The sequence below is a fragment of the Melozone crissalis genome, unplaced genomic scaffold (genome assembly GCF_028551555.1).
Source record: "Melozone crissalis strain CALT ecotype California unplaced genomic scaffold, PUWL_Pcris_2 ptg000006l_1, whole genome shotgun sequence".
Lineage (NCBI taxonomy): Eukaryota > Metazoa > Chordata > Aves > Passeriformes > Passerellidae > Melozone > Melozone crissalis.
The window spans coordinates 37,094,021-37,112,919 of record NW_026535784.1 but is presented as its reverse complement, the minus strand read 5'-3'; the positions used below and the strand labels follow the sequence as shown (position 1 = coordinate 37,112,919).

At 39.6% G+C, this 18,899-nt stretch overlaps 1 protein-coding gene across 1 annotated transcript in view; it reads right to left on the bottom strand.

The window, feature by feature from the left end:
* DCHS2 (dachsous cadherin-related 2) overlaps window positions 1-18,899 on the bottom strand; it is a 103,594-nt gene that overhangs the window by 33,920 nt on the left and 50,775 nt on the right. The window contains exons 4-7 of the mRNA XM_054295363.1: window positions 7,219-7,455; window positions 4,868-5,887; window positions 3,318-3,493; window positions 2,580-2,679 (exon numbers count right to left, since the gene is read on the bottom strand). Of these exons, the coding sequence (XP_054151338.1) occupies window positions 2,580-2,679; window positions 3,318-3,493; window positions 4,868-5,887; window positions 7,219-7,455 (1,533 nt within the window). The remainder of the gene's footprint in view (window positions 1-2,579; window positions 2,680-3,317; window positions 3,494-4,867; window positions 5,888-7,218; window positions 7,456-18,899) is intronic.

The following is an 18,899-nucleotide window of genomic DNA, read 5'->3' as shown; positions in this document are numbered from 1 at the left end:
TTTCCTAGGCGTTAAAATACTTAGTGCCCGGACCATGTCCTTCTCCATTGAGATCATGGAGAAGTTGTTTCCTTTAACGGAAAAGAGGAAGGCAAGGCCATGGCTCCCAAAGAACCTGAACATGATGAGGGCTTGTGCAGAAATGTAGCCCTCTGCAAGTCTGTGAATGCTCCCTGTACGCTGCTTGCAAGTCATTATGGAGAACAAGGACTTCTTCACAGACACATGGACAGCACTTGCCAATTTGTGCATGGTAGCAGTGTAACTAGGCTTCTCTTGGCACTTGTGTAGTCAAGGGCTAATGTTGCATTCACATAATTGCTCCAAATATAATTGTAAAAGCCTCTGTGAATGCTAGACTCAACACACAAGGCAGTAGTTCCAGATGCCCTATAAATGCACACTAATTTCTGTTATAAATGCTATACTATATCCTATTGACAGTCATAAAGAAGACCAGGCAAATCACTTTCTGACTGCCAGCATCACTAAGGAGTAAAGAGTACACACAGCTGGGATTAACTCCGAGTTAGTGATAACACAGAAGTGGAAGAAGGGTCATATGACTATCCACTTTGATGTATATACATTTTTAAAGCATGGTTTGCTTTGATTTTCTAGGAAGAGGAAGGGGCATTTTGAAGGAAACACTTCCCTCTAACCTAAAATTTAACTGGTGCGTAAACCTCATAGTTCTTTTACAGATTTGCCCTCATGTATTTTGTTGGCATTTATCATTAACATTTCTACATAGCTCAATATATTGCTCCTATCTTGAAATTTCTTTAAGATCTCAAGAACATTAAAAGTTACCCAGCAACATGTACAAGCTTAACAGCTGACACTGACACTCGCAGCTCTCCATGTTGCGTCAGCCCCATGACTGAAGAATAGAGCACTGGTCTGCATGGAGTTCTCCAATTAACCTGCTGTCTCTCTGTTTAACAAACATGGCTGTAAATCAGATCATGTTTCTTCTTCATATTTAAGTGCTGAACAGTGTCCCAGAACAAGAAAATACTATTTTAAATATAAACCAGGCAAAAACTTCACCATGAAACAGAAGACCAGATGTTAAAGGTTGTGAGCCAACTAACAACAACAAAAATTAGTATCAGAGAAGCTCAGCTGTTTCTGGATTTGTTTATCAGGAAAATATCTAGTTCCAAGGCTGGGAGGGATTTTTAGTGGTTTTTTGCATTTGAAATGGGGGGAGATGGGGGTGTGTTTGCTGCTGTTTTTATGTTTTTGTTCTTTCCAGAGACAGCTTTTGCAAGACCAGTCATATTTTGTGTTGCTAGTCATTTTTATAATTTGAACTCTTACTTACTCCCCTCTGGGGGCTCTACAGTGAAGCCAGTAAGAAAATCCAATGTGCTGTTTGAAGGAAGGGGATACAGTTAGATACATGAACAGGCAGAGACCCCTGAAAAACACTTACTGTATTGCCTGGCCATCACTCTTCAAACAAAGGGTTGCACACTGCTCATCCCCTTTTCACAAGGGGGAACTTTTTTTGTGCAAAATATTCTTACTCACTATGCAGAAGTCTAAGATACCATCCAATTCCCTCTGGAATAGGCAGTCATTTATATTCAAATTAAGGGAATTATGTTTTCTTGCTCTGATGAAACTGTAAGATCTACATGCAAATTACCATAGATTACGAATCTCAAGCTTAAAAAGTATTGGTTACATAAAACTGGTAGAACAGAACAGAAACCAAACAAAAAAGAAATAGTCCTGCTCCTGGGAACTCTTACTGTTTTGAAGCAATAGTGAAGGAAAGCAGGAGGAACAGACCTGTTTTCCTTCCTGGTTATAGATGGAGTTCTCACGTTTATGGAAGCATAGCAAGTGGTATGCAGCAAATCCAGACATCACAGCTATGTCTCCTACCAGTATTAATGTCCCAGTCCCACTCATGTTCTAACTTGGGACTGCTCTGTTATTAATTTCACTGCAAACAAAACTGAATCCTACCACTTACCCCAGAAGTGAACTATCACATGCAGGAATTATGGGGAAAACTAAAGGGAAGTGTTTTTAAGGGGCCACACTATGTCAGGTTAACACACTGTTGAACAAAGGGTGAAACCCGAACCAAAAACCACAAACCTCATTGTTTGTCCAGATTATCTGCTGATCCCTCTGATCCCCGTCTCAGACCCTCAGACCGTCACAAACTGTTATTTTAGCAGGAAAATAATTTTCAAATGGTCATGAGAAAAGGAGTTCATTTTTCCTTTAAGATGTTAAACTGACTGAAATACTAAACTGTACAATAAAAGATCACGGTCCTAGTCTTTTCTGAGAGCTGCTTGAACATTTTCTGGCCAACCACAGAAGCAACCAAACCACATGAAAGATAGGGCAGAGAGCAAAGGGAGGAAAGGCAGCTGCTTACACTTCCTTAAATACTTTGTAAGACACATGGTGGTGCTGATTCCTATTTACAAAGGCAGCTTTATTCTACCTGACACAAAATAAACATAAAATCTTGTATGATACATGGCTTTTCTAAAATGCTAGTTATTTTAATGTACCTTTTTGTATTAATTAACCCTTGAAATTCTTACCTGATTCTATTGAATATAAGACAACACTGTTGTTTCCAGAATCAAAGTCTTTTGCAAAGATGGTGGCAACAAGTGTCCCCGATGGCTGGCCTTCCAAAACCTGTTACCAAGCAGTTCATATATGATTTGAAATTATACACGGATAAAGTCATCTTAAAACAAATCCCTTGCCATAACACAAGAGTTTAGCTGCTGCACTATTTTCCATTTCAGTAATATTTAGAGTGTGCAATGAGCATTTCAGGAGATAGTTAAACAACAGAGTTCCAGCAACCCTCTGTCACAGTCTGCATAGAACACTAACTCGAACATCTTTACTATGGCAAACTCAGAGATCAGAAACCAAAAGGGATTCCAGTGCACACGTGAACAGAGTTAGGCTCATGCAACCCTTTAGATCTGGCAGTGTGCAGCGCCCCGGTTTGGGAGGACCCGCAGTGTGTGGTGCGGCCACGGGGTGGCGCTGCATGGTGCCCTGCCCCACCTGTCGGCACAGTGCCCCCTGCGGGAAGCGCGGTACAGTGCCCTGCCCTACCTGTTGGTGCAGCGCTCCCTGTGGGAAGCACAGTGCAGTGCCCCCTGCCCCACCTGTCAGTGCAGCGCCCCCTGCAGGAAGCACAGTGCAGTGCCCCCTGCCCCACCTGTCAGTGCAGCGCCCCCTGCGGGAAGCGCGGTGCTGTGCCCTGCCCCACCTGTCGGCACAGCGTCCCCTGCGGGAAGCACAGTGTTCTGCCCCACCTGTCGGCGCAGTGCCCCCTGTGGGAAGCGCGGCGCGTGATCATTGCGGTCGCGCACTGCGATGTGCACGGCGGCCGTGGCGCTGCGCCGGGGCCGCCCCGCATCCATCACCAGCACCCGCAGCTCGTGGTGCGCCTGCTCCTCATGGTCCAGCGCCACCCAGTTTATTATTTCACCTGACGGCCAAAGAAAAGGGGGGAGAAATAGAGTTAGGTGTTTACTGTGTGCTAGCACTCATCTAAGTGTGTCCAATTATGATTTAATTTAATGTGAAATAATGATAAGTGCCCTCTGATACACCTGATCATCGACATGAAAACCTTAGCTTTCCAAACCCCATCCTGCAGAAACATTCTGTCAATCATAGTTTTGTATATGCACTTCAGTGCCCTATTGACACGTTTTACTGTACACTGTGTGCCCCAGAGCAAAGGTATCAAACAGTATGAACCAAAGTGCTGACCTTCCAAAGAAATCCATCTGGCCTTCACCACACTCCAGGACAGATAATACATGAGCACAGGGGTTTAAGTGCTGACAAGGGGCCTTTATTAATTATGTGCATTAATCATAAACACCTACATCTCCCATACATTCTGGTAAACCCAGCAAATAAATCTGACCAATATTCTCCCTGTCTGCTTAGCCATACCCAATACAGCCAGAGATTTGTGGTTGACCAAAGCTTATCACACAGGCAACCACATGGTTTTTAAAAACGTTCTTGGTTAACTCCTAGTATTCTGTTTGCCTGTAAAGTTCCATAAGTGTACTCAAAAGCTGTTTTTATTTTGAGATTCATACAGAGAAATTCTGGAAAAGCCTTTTCACTCCCCATGGGGACTGGACATCTGGAAACAGGAATTTTAAACAGCAGATCATCGCTTCCTACATAGCATTTTGCGAAACTGGATTATTTACGCTGCCTGTATCCCTTGAAGAATTCCCTTCCTTTAGGCTCTCCATGCTCTGGTCTCTGGTGTTATACTGTGTAGACATAACCCCTATTACTTGAGGCATTTGGTACTCACTGCAGAGTACATCCTATGCTGTGAAAAATTTCTCTTAGCCAGTTTGACTTCTTTGATGCCATGTACAACATGAACTCAGTTTTGATGTCAGTTACAGAACCATTTACAAGTATTTTAAATCACTTTGTCCAACTTCATAAGTACATTTATAGTTACTTATGGCTGATTTGTACTTTTCAACTCTACTTGATCACAGGTAAAAATTTTTCTCATATGAACTACTGAAGCTATAACTTAAAACTTCTACTTTCAATTTGTTTCAGCCAAACACCAAAACTTATGATCAAGTGACCTGAACAAATTCATGAAAAAAAATTCCTAAGGGCCAGTCCATTCTTCATGAAAATATATTTGGTTTATTTCATTCCCCAAATTGTGACACTCTGAGTTAAAATATTCATATATCAACCCCAAAGATCCACAGCAGTTTCTGGAAGCTTTATACTTTAATTCCATACCCTTAGGGAAGGCTGCTTTGCAAAAGTAATATTAGGCAGATTACAAATCATAAAATGCTACCTGTGTTGGAATTCATCTTGAAATACTTTCCATCAGACAAGAGGAAATAGGAAAGCTGTCCATTTCTTCCTGAGTCTTTGTCAACAGCTCTAATGGTGCCAACCACACCACTGGGAATCGGATTTTCTTCAATTTCAAAGAAGTAGCTCTCACGCAAAAACATGGGAGAATGATCATTTTCATCCAGGACGTTAACTACTATAGATGTACTTCCATTTTGCCTAAGGTTTGCATCCTCAGACGTGCTGACCAAGGCTCTAAAACTCAGCATCTGTGCGCATTCATAGTTCAAGTGTTTCCGAAGATAAATCCAGCCAGTATCAGAGCTGATTCCAAATGCAACGGAATCAGTGCTAGGCTCTAAGGAATATGTCAGATTGGAGGTATCACTGTGTGTATCAAGGGAGTGGGCTTGAACCTGAAGGATTTGGGCACCTGGAGATGTAGCTTCACTGACTTCTACTTGATATACCAAGCTTTGGAAGACCAAAGTAGGGCCCATCTTCTGCTCTTCAATAACCACTGTCAACATCAGCAAGGAAGTCAGAGGAGGACTCCCGCCATCTTCGGCTGCTATGTGTAGAGTATATTCCTGCTGCTTTTCCGCCACCACTCTCCTGGTAAGGTTTACCACTCCGAGACTTGGATCAATGCTAAATGCATCTGACTGCTTGCTTGCAATACTGTATTTGATTGCCCCATTTAGGCCACTGTCTTTGTCTTCTGCATGAGCAATGTAGACAGCAGTGCCAGGAGGCTGGGTATGTGAGATGGTTACCTTATCAGATTTGGAAAGAAATACAGGGGGGTTGTCATTGATGTCTGTCACAAATATGTTGACTTGAGTGCTGCTGTAGATGGGGGAGTCACCCAGCTGAGATTGAACAGTGAGCACCACAACAGACTGAGCTTCATGGTCAAGCTGTTTCTTGGTGCGGATAATGCCAAACTGGGGGTCGATAGAGAACTTCCCATGCGGATCACCGGAGCAAATTCTGTAAGAAATCACTTCTAGAGAATCTAGAAATGGAAACAGCAACAAAAAGTGTAACAAAAAAAAATGGAAGTGATAACATAAACATTGGCAAGAACATCTGGGGAGAATGCATGCTGTTAAATTCAATGGAATAAATGTAAGCTACACAGATGTTTGACATTCTTGGGCTTTTTATGCTTCCTTCTTCCCATCCCTGGAGCCCTTCAGTAAAATATGAATCCACACAGTTTGTCCACTTCTGCACTCTTTGATTTTCATCACACTGGTATTATAAAACTCTATAGAGAAAAATCACATAATAGCCTCTTGTTTCTCCCTGATCTAAAATACAGAAAGAACACACCTATAAATTAGTCTTGTGGGAGCAATTTCACTACACACAGGCATTCATTACAGCAAGGAACGAAACAGGTGGCAGTTCCCTGAAAACAAATGTATTTTAATAAACTTGCTGTTCATGGGTGACCATTCTTGTAACATTTATACATCAGATGCTACCTTAAGAACAAGCTGTCTAAAGATTCAGGCTTTCTATCAAGGCCACGCAGTGGGTGCTATCTCCACTCCGAGGACTGTTCTTCCCAAAAGAAAGAAATGGAAGGACCTAATGAAGCTTGTACGAAACCTTGCCATCTACTACCTTACATTTAGAGATGCATCATCAGGCTGTTATGTGGACTCACAAGTCCCACTGCTCTGCACAGGAACCAAGTATGTACAGCGCTCAGGACAGGGCTCTTTATAACCAAGGACTGTCAGGAGCTAATCCATTTCCATTTAGAAATGACAACAAAACCAGATGGATTAAATATATTTTCCAAAGGTCCTGCAAACATTCATCTGGACTTCTTCACTTCATTTGAGACAGTGTGGGGTTGTGTTTGGTTGGTTGGTTCTGGTTTGGTTTTTTGAGGGGTGGCCAGGAGCACTTCTTGCAGATCCTCAGAAACTCCTGAATACTCTCTGATTTTAAGTATTGCTCTGAAATTTGCCCTGCATGGCTAACACTTTAACCTGAGTTAAAGTCCGTCACACTTACTTAAACTTTCACAGCATGCTTCCTATCTCCTCATTTACAATCATAGAAATCCATCAGGAAGAAAATGGAGGCCATTGCCAATCTCTGTGGACCACCAAGGAGAGTACCAGAAATCTCCAACTGTTCTAAAGAGTATCCCGATAAATCAGCCATTACACCAGTTGCTGTAAATACCAAAGATAAATTCTATTTAATGCTTGACAAACTGAATGAATAACACAGAGGTTTATGGGGAAAAAAAATAATCTACAGCTATTTCCAGTTAATGGCCACAACAAAAATACAACATAATCTCTGACTGAGAACGTGACTTACTTGGAGGCTCTCTGGCCTTTACAGTGCCAATCACGCTGTCTTCAGGAGCATCTTCTGGAACAGAAAAGCTATACCGGGATCTCTCAAATATGGCAGGGGCCAAAACAGTCTGAAGGACATTTACTGTGACAGCTGCATTGCTGGCAGAGGGAAGGCCACCCCCATCCCGTGCAGAAACAGTCAGGAAGAATGCAGAATGTGCCAGGTGGCCAAGAGCTGAGGTCAGGTAAATAATTCCTGAGAGTACACAGAAATAAAATAGCACTTAAGAGAGATATAAGATAAAATTCAGCAGGTTGTCAAAATAGTTTCAACATGTATTGCTACTCTAAGAGAAGGTCAGACCATGTAGAAAAAAATCAGGACTCCCAATTCAATTTTTGAGAGCCAAGCTCTTTTCATACTATGTGATCTTTACTGTTCACTGAGCCACTGAAAGACAGCAAGTTCTGTTTCAAAACACGGTGTCCATAATTGTAATTTAGAAACATTTTAGAAAATCTAATTTTAGACTCAGTTAAATCTTTAACAGTGCTAAATTTTACTACTACTACTAGTCAATACCTATTTGATGCATCAGGGTGGAAAACAAGTATTTTTTCAGAAGATTAATTTATCTCTGCAAATGGTAAAGTTAATGTTATTTCAAACATGCTGTAGAGACATTCTGCTTAAGTTAGTCATGAAATAAAATATACACACAAAAGGAGTCAAAGTTCCAAAATATACATCTTAGGAGCAGGGGCTCTGTGGAAAGTATCTGGAAAGAAATCACCTGCAGTCTGATCACAATTTTCTGTCAAAATACCCCTTAATAGTGAATTCTAAGGTCCATTGAATTTGCAAGCTGCTAACAATTACATTTTATATGAACTTTATTAAGTAATTATTTGAAAAGAAAATACAATGTCCAGTCCCAAAATACAGTACTTTGGAAGTACATTCCTCAGAATAATCTATTTGTGAAGTAAATTTTTCAGCATGAAAATGAAGATGAAAGGTTACCAAATGCAAGAAAATTTTTCTTAGCAATGAGTGGGTCTAACTAAATATACACTAAATGCTAGAATCACAGTGTGTTAAGTAGTAAAATTGCAGTAAACTCAAGTACTTCAACTAACAGGGACAACCTTTTATATACCTATAGACATTTTTAAGAAATCACCCAATTTTTTTGTAGAAGCTGGTGAAGACACAGAAGGTCTGGCAGTTCAGTAAAACCAAACCTTTAAACTTTGGGCTACATTCATAATTTCCTGGCTGTCAAGACAAGTTTAGTAGGGATGATATCTGCCATTCAAGTTGCACATTTAGTGGTTAGACAGGGTAAAACTAGAGTTAGCTCAAAGTGCCTTAGGAGAATCAATGGATGACTCAATAAGGATATATCTTCTCAGAATTTAGGGTGAATTTTCTACAATCCATTTTTAAGTAGAATAATGGAAGAGAAATAAAATTCTTATAAATACTCATATGTGCATGCAGTATACTTTCCAAATATACTGCTAGGACACTATAATAAACTGTCTTGGCATGCTTAAAATGAAGTAAAAGGGTCTTCAGGATCAAGGGAGAACACTTTTCACTAACAAAAAGGGAAGCTTATTCCAGTGTGACAAACCACACTAAAAGCTCAGCAGTGATACGTACAGATAGATTCAAGGTTCAGTACTGATTGAGCTTCTTTGCTAATCAGATGCAACTTAGAATTGCAACTGATACAATTCTAAGAAACAACCTTATTTTGGCTTTTAAATTTTTTTTTTCTTCTGATGGTTGAGTTCTGTGATTACTTCAGCAGCTCAACAAAGTAGTCCTTCAAGGACATAGACTTCTGGTATTTCCTGAGGTAATCTGAGCAATAATAGCTTGATGGAAAAAGGGGTTTAACTATATCTCTCCAGAGGATAAACATGTACACATGGATTTTTAACTTAATTTCTGCCCAATTAATTTAAACCAATCAAATGGGCTGCATGTTACTAATTTTCCAACTGGATATTTTTCCATTGACAAGGATATAAATATGTCCTTCTCATTTTAGATACTTCAAGAGTAATGTGGGAACTGGAAAACTTCTACAGAAAAGCATCAAACTGAAAGTCTTACTCTCAGAGCAGAAACTAAAGACTCCAGAACATCCTTTAGCAAAGGGTGGAGCAAACAGAGCTCCACTCCAGGAGCTCTGAAGACCTGTTGAACAGAAATATTTCAGAATCAAAGCTCCTTCTCTGCTGACCTAGACACATTGCTGCACACTCCATGCCAGTTCAGTCACAGAAAGCAAAAAGAAAATTAATAAAAGATTTTGTTTTCCTTCTTCATTCTTTTGCTGTGTCATAGGGAAAAAGGGGAATAGGCAACTATGTCTTGCCAATTCAGCTCTCTTTTGCAGGACTAGGGAAACCATGAGAACAAGGGCAGAATCCAAGTAAAAAGTATGAGTTTTCCATATGGTTCCCTCCAACCTCAAAAACTGTAGTATGCAGAAATTTAATAACCCATTTTGAGTTTTAACTGTGTGCATCCTGCTTCTTTCACCATTTGTAGGATGGGGCATTAGCTTTGCATCTGGTGATACATAATCTATAGAGACATTTGAGATAGCTCAGCCATATGTTGGTGAGCATGCCTCATTAGGCTCTATTATGGCACCACATGATGGGAAAGAAGCTGCGGAAGAAAGCAGCGTCTGGGATTTCACTTTCAGTATGATTAGGTAAAACAGCAGACTGTGACTGAAATGGACAGTCAGGACCACTTGGGCCAAAAGCAGCTGCCAGCACACCTGAGAGCAGGCTGGCTGGGTGCATTCCATTTGCGGCAGCACGGTACAGGAGGTGCCTGAGTACTACACTGCAAAGGCAGAAATATGGAGGAAATTTCAAGGAGCAGGAACTGTCAAAGTCACAGGTTCAGTGTGCAAAACTCAACAGAGGCATCTCTCACTAAGTAAATGGCTGAACACAAACCATGGTTTTCCTTTCTTCCCCATTTTGTAATTAAGATTGGAATTTTTTTATTGTTATTGCCACAATCATTTGCAGCCTGTAATTCAAGGCTTCAGAGAACTTAAAAGACAATCAGGTTGCTGCAGTACAAAATATGTTCTTCCATTATGAAAAATAGTTTCCATAAACATTGACAACGAAAAGGGAATAATGAGACAGCTCCTCTGCAAGGAATGTTTTACCAAAGCTCCCAACAAAGGGGACCACAAAGAGTGGGTCAACTTCAAGAAAAGGGACACATTTCTTGCAGCATGACTCACTGTATAAATGAATATCTGCTGCCTTTAAAAACATTTAATTTCTATTTTTCAAATTAATATTTATATCACTGCAGTGCTTTGAAGATTTTATCCCTAGTTAATTCCTTATTCTGCATGAGAGAGAGCTGGAATCAATTCTGCTTCACAGGTGAACAATCCTATAATTACACACTGGAAGAAGCATTAACACCCAGCCTCATTCATACCTTGGCAATCTCATTTTTTTTACTAGATCCACATGGGTGTAACTGATTGCAGATCCTGACCCTTATAAATCAAAAGCATGACATACAGACTGCCTGCTGCCTGGATATGATCTGGATACAGATTTCAGGCAGAGCCTGCAATGCTGGATGCATGTCAGCAACTGCCACTGCAGGTTGTGGTCTGGGAACAGCTCTGCTCCAAGGCAGGTCAGCACAGCCATGCTGGAATTCACAGATGTTTTGCTGCAGAACAATCTGTGCTCAGGGGCTAGCAGAAATCGTTACCACGGTTTGGAGCACTGAATGTATGGGGAGAAATAGTACTATTGAAGGCAAAATCATGACTGCCAACTCTTTCACCTGCTTCATACTTCCTCGCTCACTGTACATGGTAGGGCAGGATCTTCCAGGAAGTCTTGCTCTTCACTTTGTGCCTATTTGCCAAGAAAGTACAAATACACTAATGAAGGACAGGACTCTGCCACCCCCCATCCTCTAGCAATGGCAAAATTTCTCACGGGGTTTTGTTGTTCTTATTTTTGTGGAGGTGCATCCTATTCCATGAGGGGGTTAACTGCCACTTCTCAACATTTGAAGGCAGGAGACAGGAACACACGTGTAATGATTTTTTAAAATACTTGTTTTATTATATTCATGATCCTGTGTTCAGTCCTAATCTAACCACAGTATCCAGCACCAAAGTAGGCTCACTCACCAAAATAACTTTTTGTATGGGAAAATATCATACTGGTAAACCCAATAGGATTTCCACACACATCTCCATCTGAGCACTTTGAAAATCTGCTTTGCACAGGGTTCTCCCATAAACAAAACAAAAATCAGCCCTACACTTATAGGCATTTGTAGGTAAACCAAATGTTTTCCACATTTGGTCAAGTGCTGCAAAGACAAAAATCAGGATGCACTAACTTCAGCAACAAAGTCTGGATTGCATAAGCATGCATACTTAAACAGCTTCTAATATTATATAATTGTTCATGAAATAAAAAAACTTTAGAACATGACAAGAGGAATCAAATCAACAGTCACCAGTGATTTTACCTAAGCCCTTGAAAGCAAACACCCTAACAAACTTGAAGTGATGGCACTATTTCTTCAGCAAATAACCTAGGATGAGCCAGCTGGCATCACCTGACACAGCTCAGACAACAAGCAGATGGTCAAAAGGTACAAACGGTTCCTCACCCCAGTTCACCTTCAAAGCTGGCCACTGTACCTGCTGTTCACTACTGTGCAGGTCAGAGCTGACCCACTGATCTGCCCAGAGCACCCACCCTAACTCAGCAGCTTCCCACTGCAGGGGTGCATGCACAACTTTGCTTTTTAAATGTCAGAAAAAACTTCAATATGAGCACAGATAGGGTGATCCTCCAGAAGACCAATGCAGTTAGGAGGTGTGCATTTTGCATTAACATTAAAATTAGCATTTTTTAAAGGAACAATGATAGTGTTTCTGCTTGACATTTCCATTTAAATTTGTTCCACTCATTGCCTATGCTGTCATCCTGGCACTGCATACAGGTTCCAGCTTTAGCATTTCACCTGTACTTAAAACGCACCTTTTTTAGTGAAGCTGCATTCTTGATAGTAACCATAGCAACACTGCCAAATACACTGAACAGCTGGTGTAACAAAGGCCAGGGGAAGGAAGGAATTAAATTGTTATTTACAATCTACCTACTGTAATACACATAGCTTCACCTCACATGAAAAGCCTTTAAAAAACTTAATGGTTCTAATGCTGGTTTGCATTTCAGCAAAGAAGAGGACTTCTTCAGTTTGAAAATATTCATTGTTTGAATATTTTTGTAGTAAATAACTGATTGAACTCATCGCAATCTTCTAGCTACATTTATTCTTTACAGGTCTCATACCCCTGCACTGCAGATGCTTTCAACACCAGCCCCTCTGTAGAAAATTCTTGTGCTCAATTGATAGTTTGCCTCTTAGAAAGAGAAATAGCTATAAAAGGACTTAGTGTCTTCAACCAATACTACACAAACATACTGTGTTTAATCACAAGAACTTGCTTAGCATGTGAAAGTCTGGCCATGGAGTATGCACATAACAATCCAGTACCTGGATCTATAAACTAACATAAGCAGTTTTAACACTGCAGCTCCCCCAGAAGCATGATGCTACTGTTTCAAATACTATAGGTTTCAGAGAGTTTTTGTGAGCTAAGAAGTATTCATCAACACATAAAATACAAATTTCTAATTACAGCAGTTCCATTAGTCACAAACAAAACACCCACCTGAGCATCAGCCTCTAATATCAAGTAAAAGAAAGTACTAAATGAGTTTAGTACTAGAATGGTTTTGTATCATCTAGGCTGTTTTCTTTTACACAAGTGCTTTTTAAACAAAGTCTTGTAATTAGGGATGCAAAATTTTACACCCCTAGAGACCACAGTTTGCCAGTTTAGAAGATCAGGTGCTTCCTAATTCTATTTTGTTTTGTTACATATTTAAATAATTATTCCCTTAAAAAACCACAAACAAACAAGCAACACCACAAAAACTCCTTCTGAAAATTCTACTTTTTCAGTAGAACAGATAACTGAAGAGATAGAATTCACTGTTACAAGGAGATTTCCTTTGTTTCTGCCCTGGTTTATTTCCTTTCACCTGACCTAATAGTAACTCAGAGTGTGTTTGCTGTCTGACTGTGTACAAAGCAAACACTCTCACACAAGCACGAGTCCATCCAGAAATCAAAGTTTGCATCAGTAAGCAGGCAGGACTTTGTCCTGGTGAATTGCTGTATTTTCAAAGACAAAGGCAGAGACCTCCCCCCATAATCTGCTCAGCTCCAGCCCTGCCACACCTTCTCAACAGGTCCCCTTTCCTCGCTTACTTATCGAAGTTTTTCAAAAATGTCTATTTAGTCAGGGACCTTTTCAGTCAAGGACATTTTCAATCAAGCTGCCAGCCTCTAGATCCAAAAAAAGCTCACTGCACAACCTGGTAACACAACTCAACTGCCATGGTAACCACGGATGGTTAAAACTTTTCTTTGAAGGTACTGTAGAAAAAACATCAGGACAGACAAAGAATGAAGCCTGCTATAAGCTAAAGAAGATATATTTACTGTTCTTGTATTAAGAGCATTACAAAACATTCTAGATGCTGCCCTTCATTTACATGGGCTGATTTTCTGCTGCACACACTTCCCTGCTACGTTCATTCTAACACTGTATCACAGCTGTCTGCTCCCTTGGTGTGACCTGACACTTTCTTCTTTTCTTTAGGTTAACTGAGAACACAAAGTACAGTAAATATATCCTGTGCTCTGAGACCTATGCAGTCTCTAGCAAAGAAAAGGGTTGATCATCTAAATTTTAGTGAATAAATGTCACACTATTCACCTCCACAGAAATGGGCATAATTTTTTCCTTTTCACCACTTTTTTTTAATCAGCCCACATCATTTGTATAATGCCAAGAAAGTTCACTCTTTGCCTCTTCTGGTGGGTTCTTCTGTTGACATTGGCTTAACCTGGACATAGGAGGGTGGGCTAGAGTATTTTTGTCAATACTTTGCATTCGTTCATGCCCAAATAATTTCACGTACATTCCACTATTGCATGGTTGAGTTTTTGGCACATAGCTTGTAGGAATACTTCTCTTTGTAGATAGTTGATTCTATTGGCTTTTATACATAAAAGAAAAACAAAGAGACACATAAGGAGCTAGCAGTATGGATATTTTTTCATGCTGTTCTGCTACACACCATTCTTTCAGGGCCAAAATCTGCACCCTTACAATTACTACAGCGTGTGCTTCTAGGACAACATACTATTTTCTGCATTCTTTATGATAAATTTCTCATTAGGGAAGATCTCAGTGAAGGTAAATGCCCACAAATAACTCTAATTTTCCCTGTTTGATTTAACTCAAACAAAATTCTTCAAAGGTGAAAAGTTACTGTGCTAAACCAATGTCTCAGACATATTCCACTGATTTGCAGCATTCCAAATATCATATGACAGATCAAAAAGACAGTAATTGAAGAAACTGCAGTTTAAAAAAAGAAGTGGTCTCAAAATGTTCCAAAATAACGCACTCCTAATTTTAAATCTATTTATGTGAAGCTCTTCATATGTTTAGCAAATGTACTACATGCTGTAGGAAAATGCCAAAAGTAGTTTAAAAATAAAGTTTTTTTTTTCCTACAATACCATACGAAAACATCATCAATCATCATAAATATGGGCCTTGTTTGCTTTAGAAAGGGTGCATCCCCATTTTACTTTGATGCCTAATACAATCTGTTATATATTAAACAGTGTATAATACATGGAGTTAAGCAAAGTTTTGGGGGTTTTCCCCAATAAAAATAAGTGTTGGTATTTCAACATTACTTTTCAACCTGTATTGGAATAAAAATAAAGCAATTAAAATTTCTGAAGATGCAGCTGTTAAGAAACAGCTCTATTTTTTAATAAAAGAAATTTTTTCAGCATCCTTAACTGGAATGAATCTATTCTGAACCAAATCAAAGGTTATTATAAGTTAGTTTGCCATTAAATTGCATTTACATATGTGCAATTCCATAGTGTAGTAATTAAAGTAGTACAGCACTAAAATACACACTGCCACAAGAAATATATACCAGTGAGGCACTGTTCTGTACAAACTCTACACAACTCCTCTTCTTGTGGCCATTACTAGGCACTGTTAAAGTGACAAGACACTGGAATTGAATTTGGCCTTTGGATGAGGTACTTCATACATTCTTAAATTTGCATGATCTTTAGGTGTATTTATCCTTTTATTCTTTGCCAACAGACTAAGCTCCTAGACTGCTCTAAATCTTTTACAGGACATTTTAGTCACATGATGCCCTTTGCTAAAAAGAAATCAGAGTGCATCTTAAAGGGAGCATCCTAAAGTCAAAATTTCCACAAAAGAACATTCATTTTGCAGGAGCTGCCCTTCTCTGCTGAATTTTTTTTTATGCTATGTTTTTGTTTTTTAAGTGTTCAACTACTAACCAGCTCTTGTAACAAGGCTTGTCTGCTCTCCTCACAATGTGGTTTTTGGCATAAATAAGTAACAGAAAGTATTATTACAGAAGGGTGATCCAAGTATCTTCAAGTCAATGGCAAGATCTCCAAGTATTTCAGTGTACTGTGTTTTTGCGGCAAGGGTTTGGCCATGTGGGCACTACAGGAGTGGCTGTGGCACTTTGGCCATGTGGCACTACAGCAGCTGTCTCTCTGCAGTCTATGGAGGTCCACAGGGGAGCAGAGATCCACCCTCAGCCCATGGAAGACCCTTCGCTGGAGCAGATGGACATCCAAAGAAGTCTGTGACCCCATGGGAAACTCATACTGGTGCAGGTTTGCTGGCAGGACTTGTGACCCCAGAGGAAACCCACATTGGATCATTCTGTTCCTGAAGGATTGGACCCTGCTGAAATGACCTATGCTGGAGCAGAAGATGAGTGTGAGGAGGAAGGAGCAGCAGAGACAATCTGTGATGAACTGCACAGTTCCCATTTCCCATCCTCCTGCGCTGCTGGGGCCAGAGGACACAGAGAAAATTGGGAGTGAAGTTAAGTGCAGGAAAAGGGAGGGATGGGGGGAATGTCTTTTATGATGCAGTTTTTATTTCTCATTACCCTCCTCTGATTTGATTGGCAATAAATTAAAGTCATTTCCTCAAATTTAGTCTCTTCTGCCAGTGACAGTAATTGCTGAGAGATTTCTCCCTGCACTTTTCTTGACCCACAAGCCTTTTGTCATCATTTTCTTTCCCTGCACAACTGAGGAGGGGAGTAATAGAGTGACTTTGGTGGGCACCTGGCATCCAGCCCAGGTCTATCAGCCATATTGACAGACACATTCTCAATAAAATACACAAAAGAAAGGTCATAGCCTTTGTTCTAGGCACCTAATTTAGGTAGGAATCACAGAAACATGAGCCTAAATATCTTACAGAAATTGAAAGAAACAGAAGATAAATTAAATGCTTATACTGCTGTAACATCCAATGAGCGAATTATACTTTCTCTACATGGTTTTCATGCTAGGTTCAAATAACAAATACATTCATCTGAAGACAAACCATGGCTGCTGCCTTTTGCTTAGCATCCATGGAAGTTTTCTCTGCACACAGGGACTAGCTAGGGGATTTGTTTTAAAATCTATGAACAATCTATTTACCTGAAGACTGACACATGAAGTCACACTAGCCCAGAATAATTTTCAAGGATTACAATTTCATTGGTTTGAAACAACTTCTCTGAACCAGAACAATGATCATGATGATAACCATCTTTCTACCAATCTCTCGAAAAGGGCATCACTAAGATCAATGGTAAAATTAATTACATGCCCTTGGGTGAAGGTAGGTATTAATGCGGTTATTGTAATGGAAGTTTACTAATTCGGTTGTTAATCCTAAAGTCTTAAAGTCAAGCACTGCATAGGTTTTCTGCCACACTTATGATTGCATCCTGTGACTTACATTTTTAATTACCAGCTCAGCCATAACTATAAATACATTGTGTTTCAGATAGCTTCTTAGGTAACAATGAGAAAATAAACAAACATAGCTCAAACAGTTTCTTAGCCAGAAGAGCTCTTCAACTTGCCCTGTTCTAATCAATTCACGAGTACTGTTCATAGATCATGCATGGATCAGATATCTACAAAAGGCAACATAATGAAGCCAAGATGTTGTTTACACCAACACTAGAAACAAACGATAGCAAGAGTCACGAACCAGCAGAAGAGCTGGTTTACAGTTTACTATCCATACATTTTTCTAGTTACACAGTTCTTAAAGTGGTTTTTCTCGTGGAAAGTCTATCATCAATCAAATGAAAAAGACATCAACTTTTTCAAAAATGGAAACATAATAAATGTTATTTATGAGGACAAGAGCATATCACAAACAATAAATGCAGTGTCTAAAAGCTAACATAGCAAACAAATATAAGTAATAAAATCTTGTTTAGAATTGAAAAAGAATTCAGTGGAATGTCAGTCTGGTCAATGAAAGGATGTTCCTTCTTGCTCCAACTGAATTTATCTATTTACAACATCCACATGTGCCAGTGCTCGAAACCAAAGATGGAGCCCCTTCAAAGAGCCTGGATGTGCCTCAACCTCATAATATCTATGTATCAAAAGCAGTATTGTTATTTTGTATATAGTGAGGAGTTGACCAGCTGGTAGGATATTTTGAACACAGCTCATAGAAAAACTAAGAGCTTTAACAAACAAGAGCCAGAAGCAAGACAGCAATGAAGAATTTGGTTTTCAACTGTTATTTTACTGTTTTATCCATTTATCTTCCGAAAATCCAAAAGTCAATTTTTAGTGAATATTTGAAGTGCAGCACTCAATAAACATCCCTGAAGAAAATTACAGTGAGAAATTTTCATGGCAAGAAAAAGGGAAAATGCAAAAAAAGAGAAAAATTACATACGTCATGGACAACAGCATCATGTTGCATATTATGTTAATGTATCACAGTGTAATGTGACACACCATTTGCCACTAATTATTCTAAATCACATAATACTGAGAATATCTCTGTCCACGTAAAATATTAAGGGCTAAAATGAACATAGTAAGTCAAAATTACTAATGCACTGATTTTCATTTCTCCTTTCTAAATTCTCTATCAGCGAGAGAAAAAATTATTTGAAAAAATAAAACTTATCAGGCAGCCAAATCCACAGAATTCTCCAACACCATCATTGTCCTTCTGTTCAGGTCCTCTAATAATGAGAAGAGCAGATAAAACAGAATATGCCATACATACATAAAGTGGAAAAAATAAAGAACACAACAGAAACAGACTGCACAGCCATAAAATCAGAAAAACAGAGGCCAAGCTGTAATATCTCATTTGGCTTTCTGGTTTGAGCACCCATCACCTGGAGAATGCCTATGCCTTCACACACTTGTCTGTTGCCCTCTGTCCACAAAATGCTGCCCAGCTAACTAGATGAAGTCCCCCACATAACCTTCAGAGAGGCACAGCTAAACTAGGCTGTAAATCAGAGCATATAAAGACAGCTTTAGCACAATGAACACTGGAAAACGTCTCTGTTGTAACAAGAAGTAAGGAGGAAGAGCTCAAAATCTCTGTGCCCTAACAGTATGCCACTTGTTTCATCTCTCTCTGAATACTGGACAGGTTTTCAAGCTTAAAGATGGCAAAA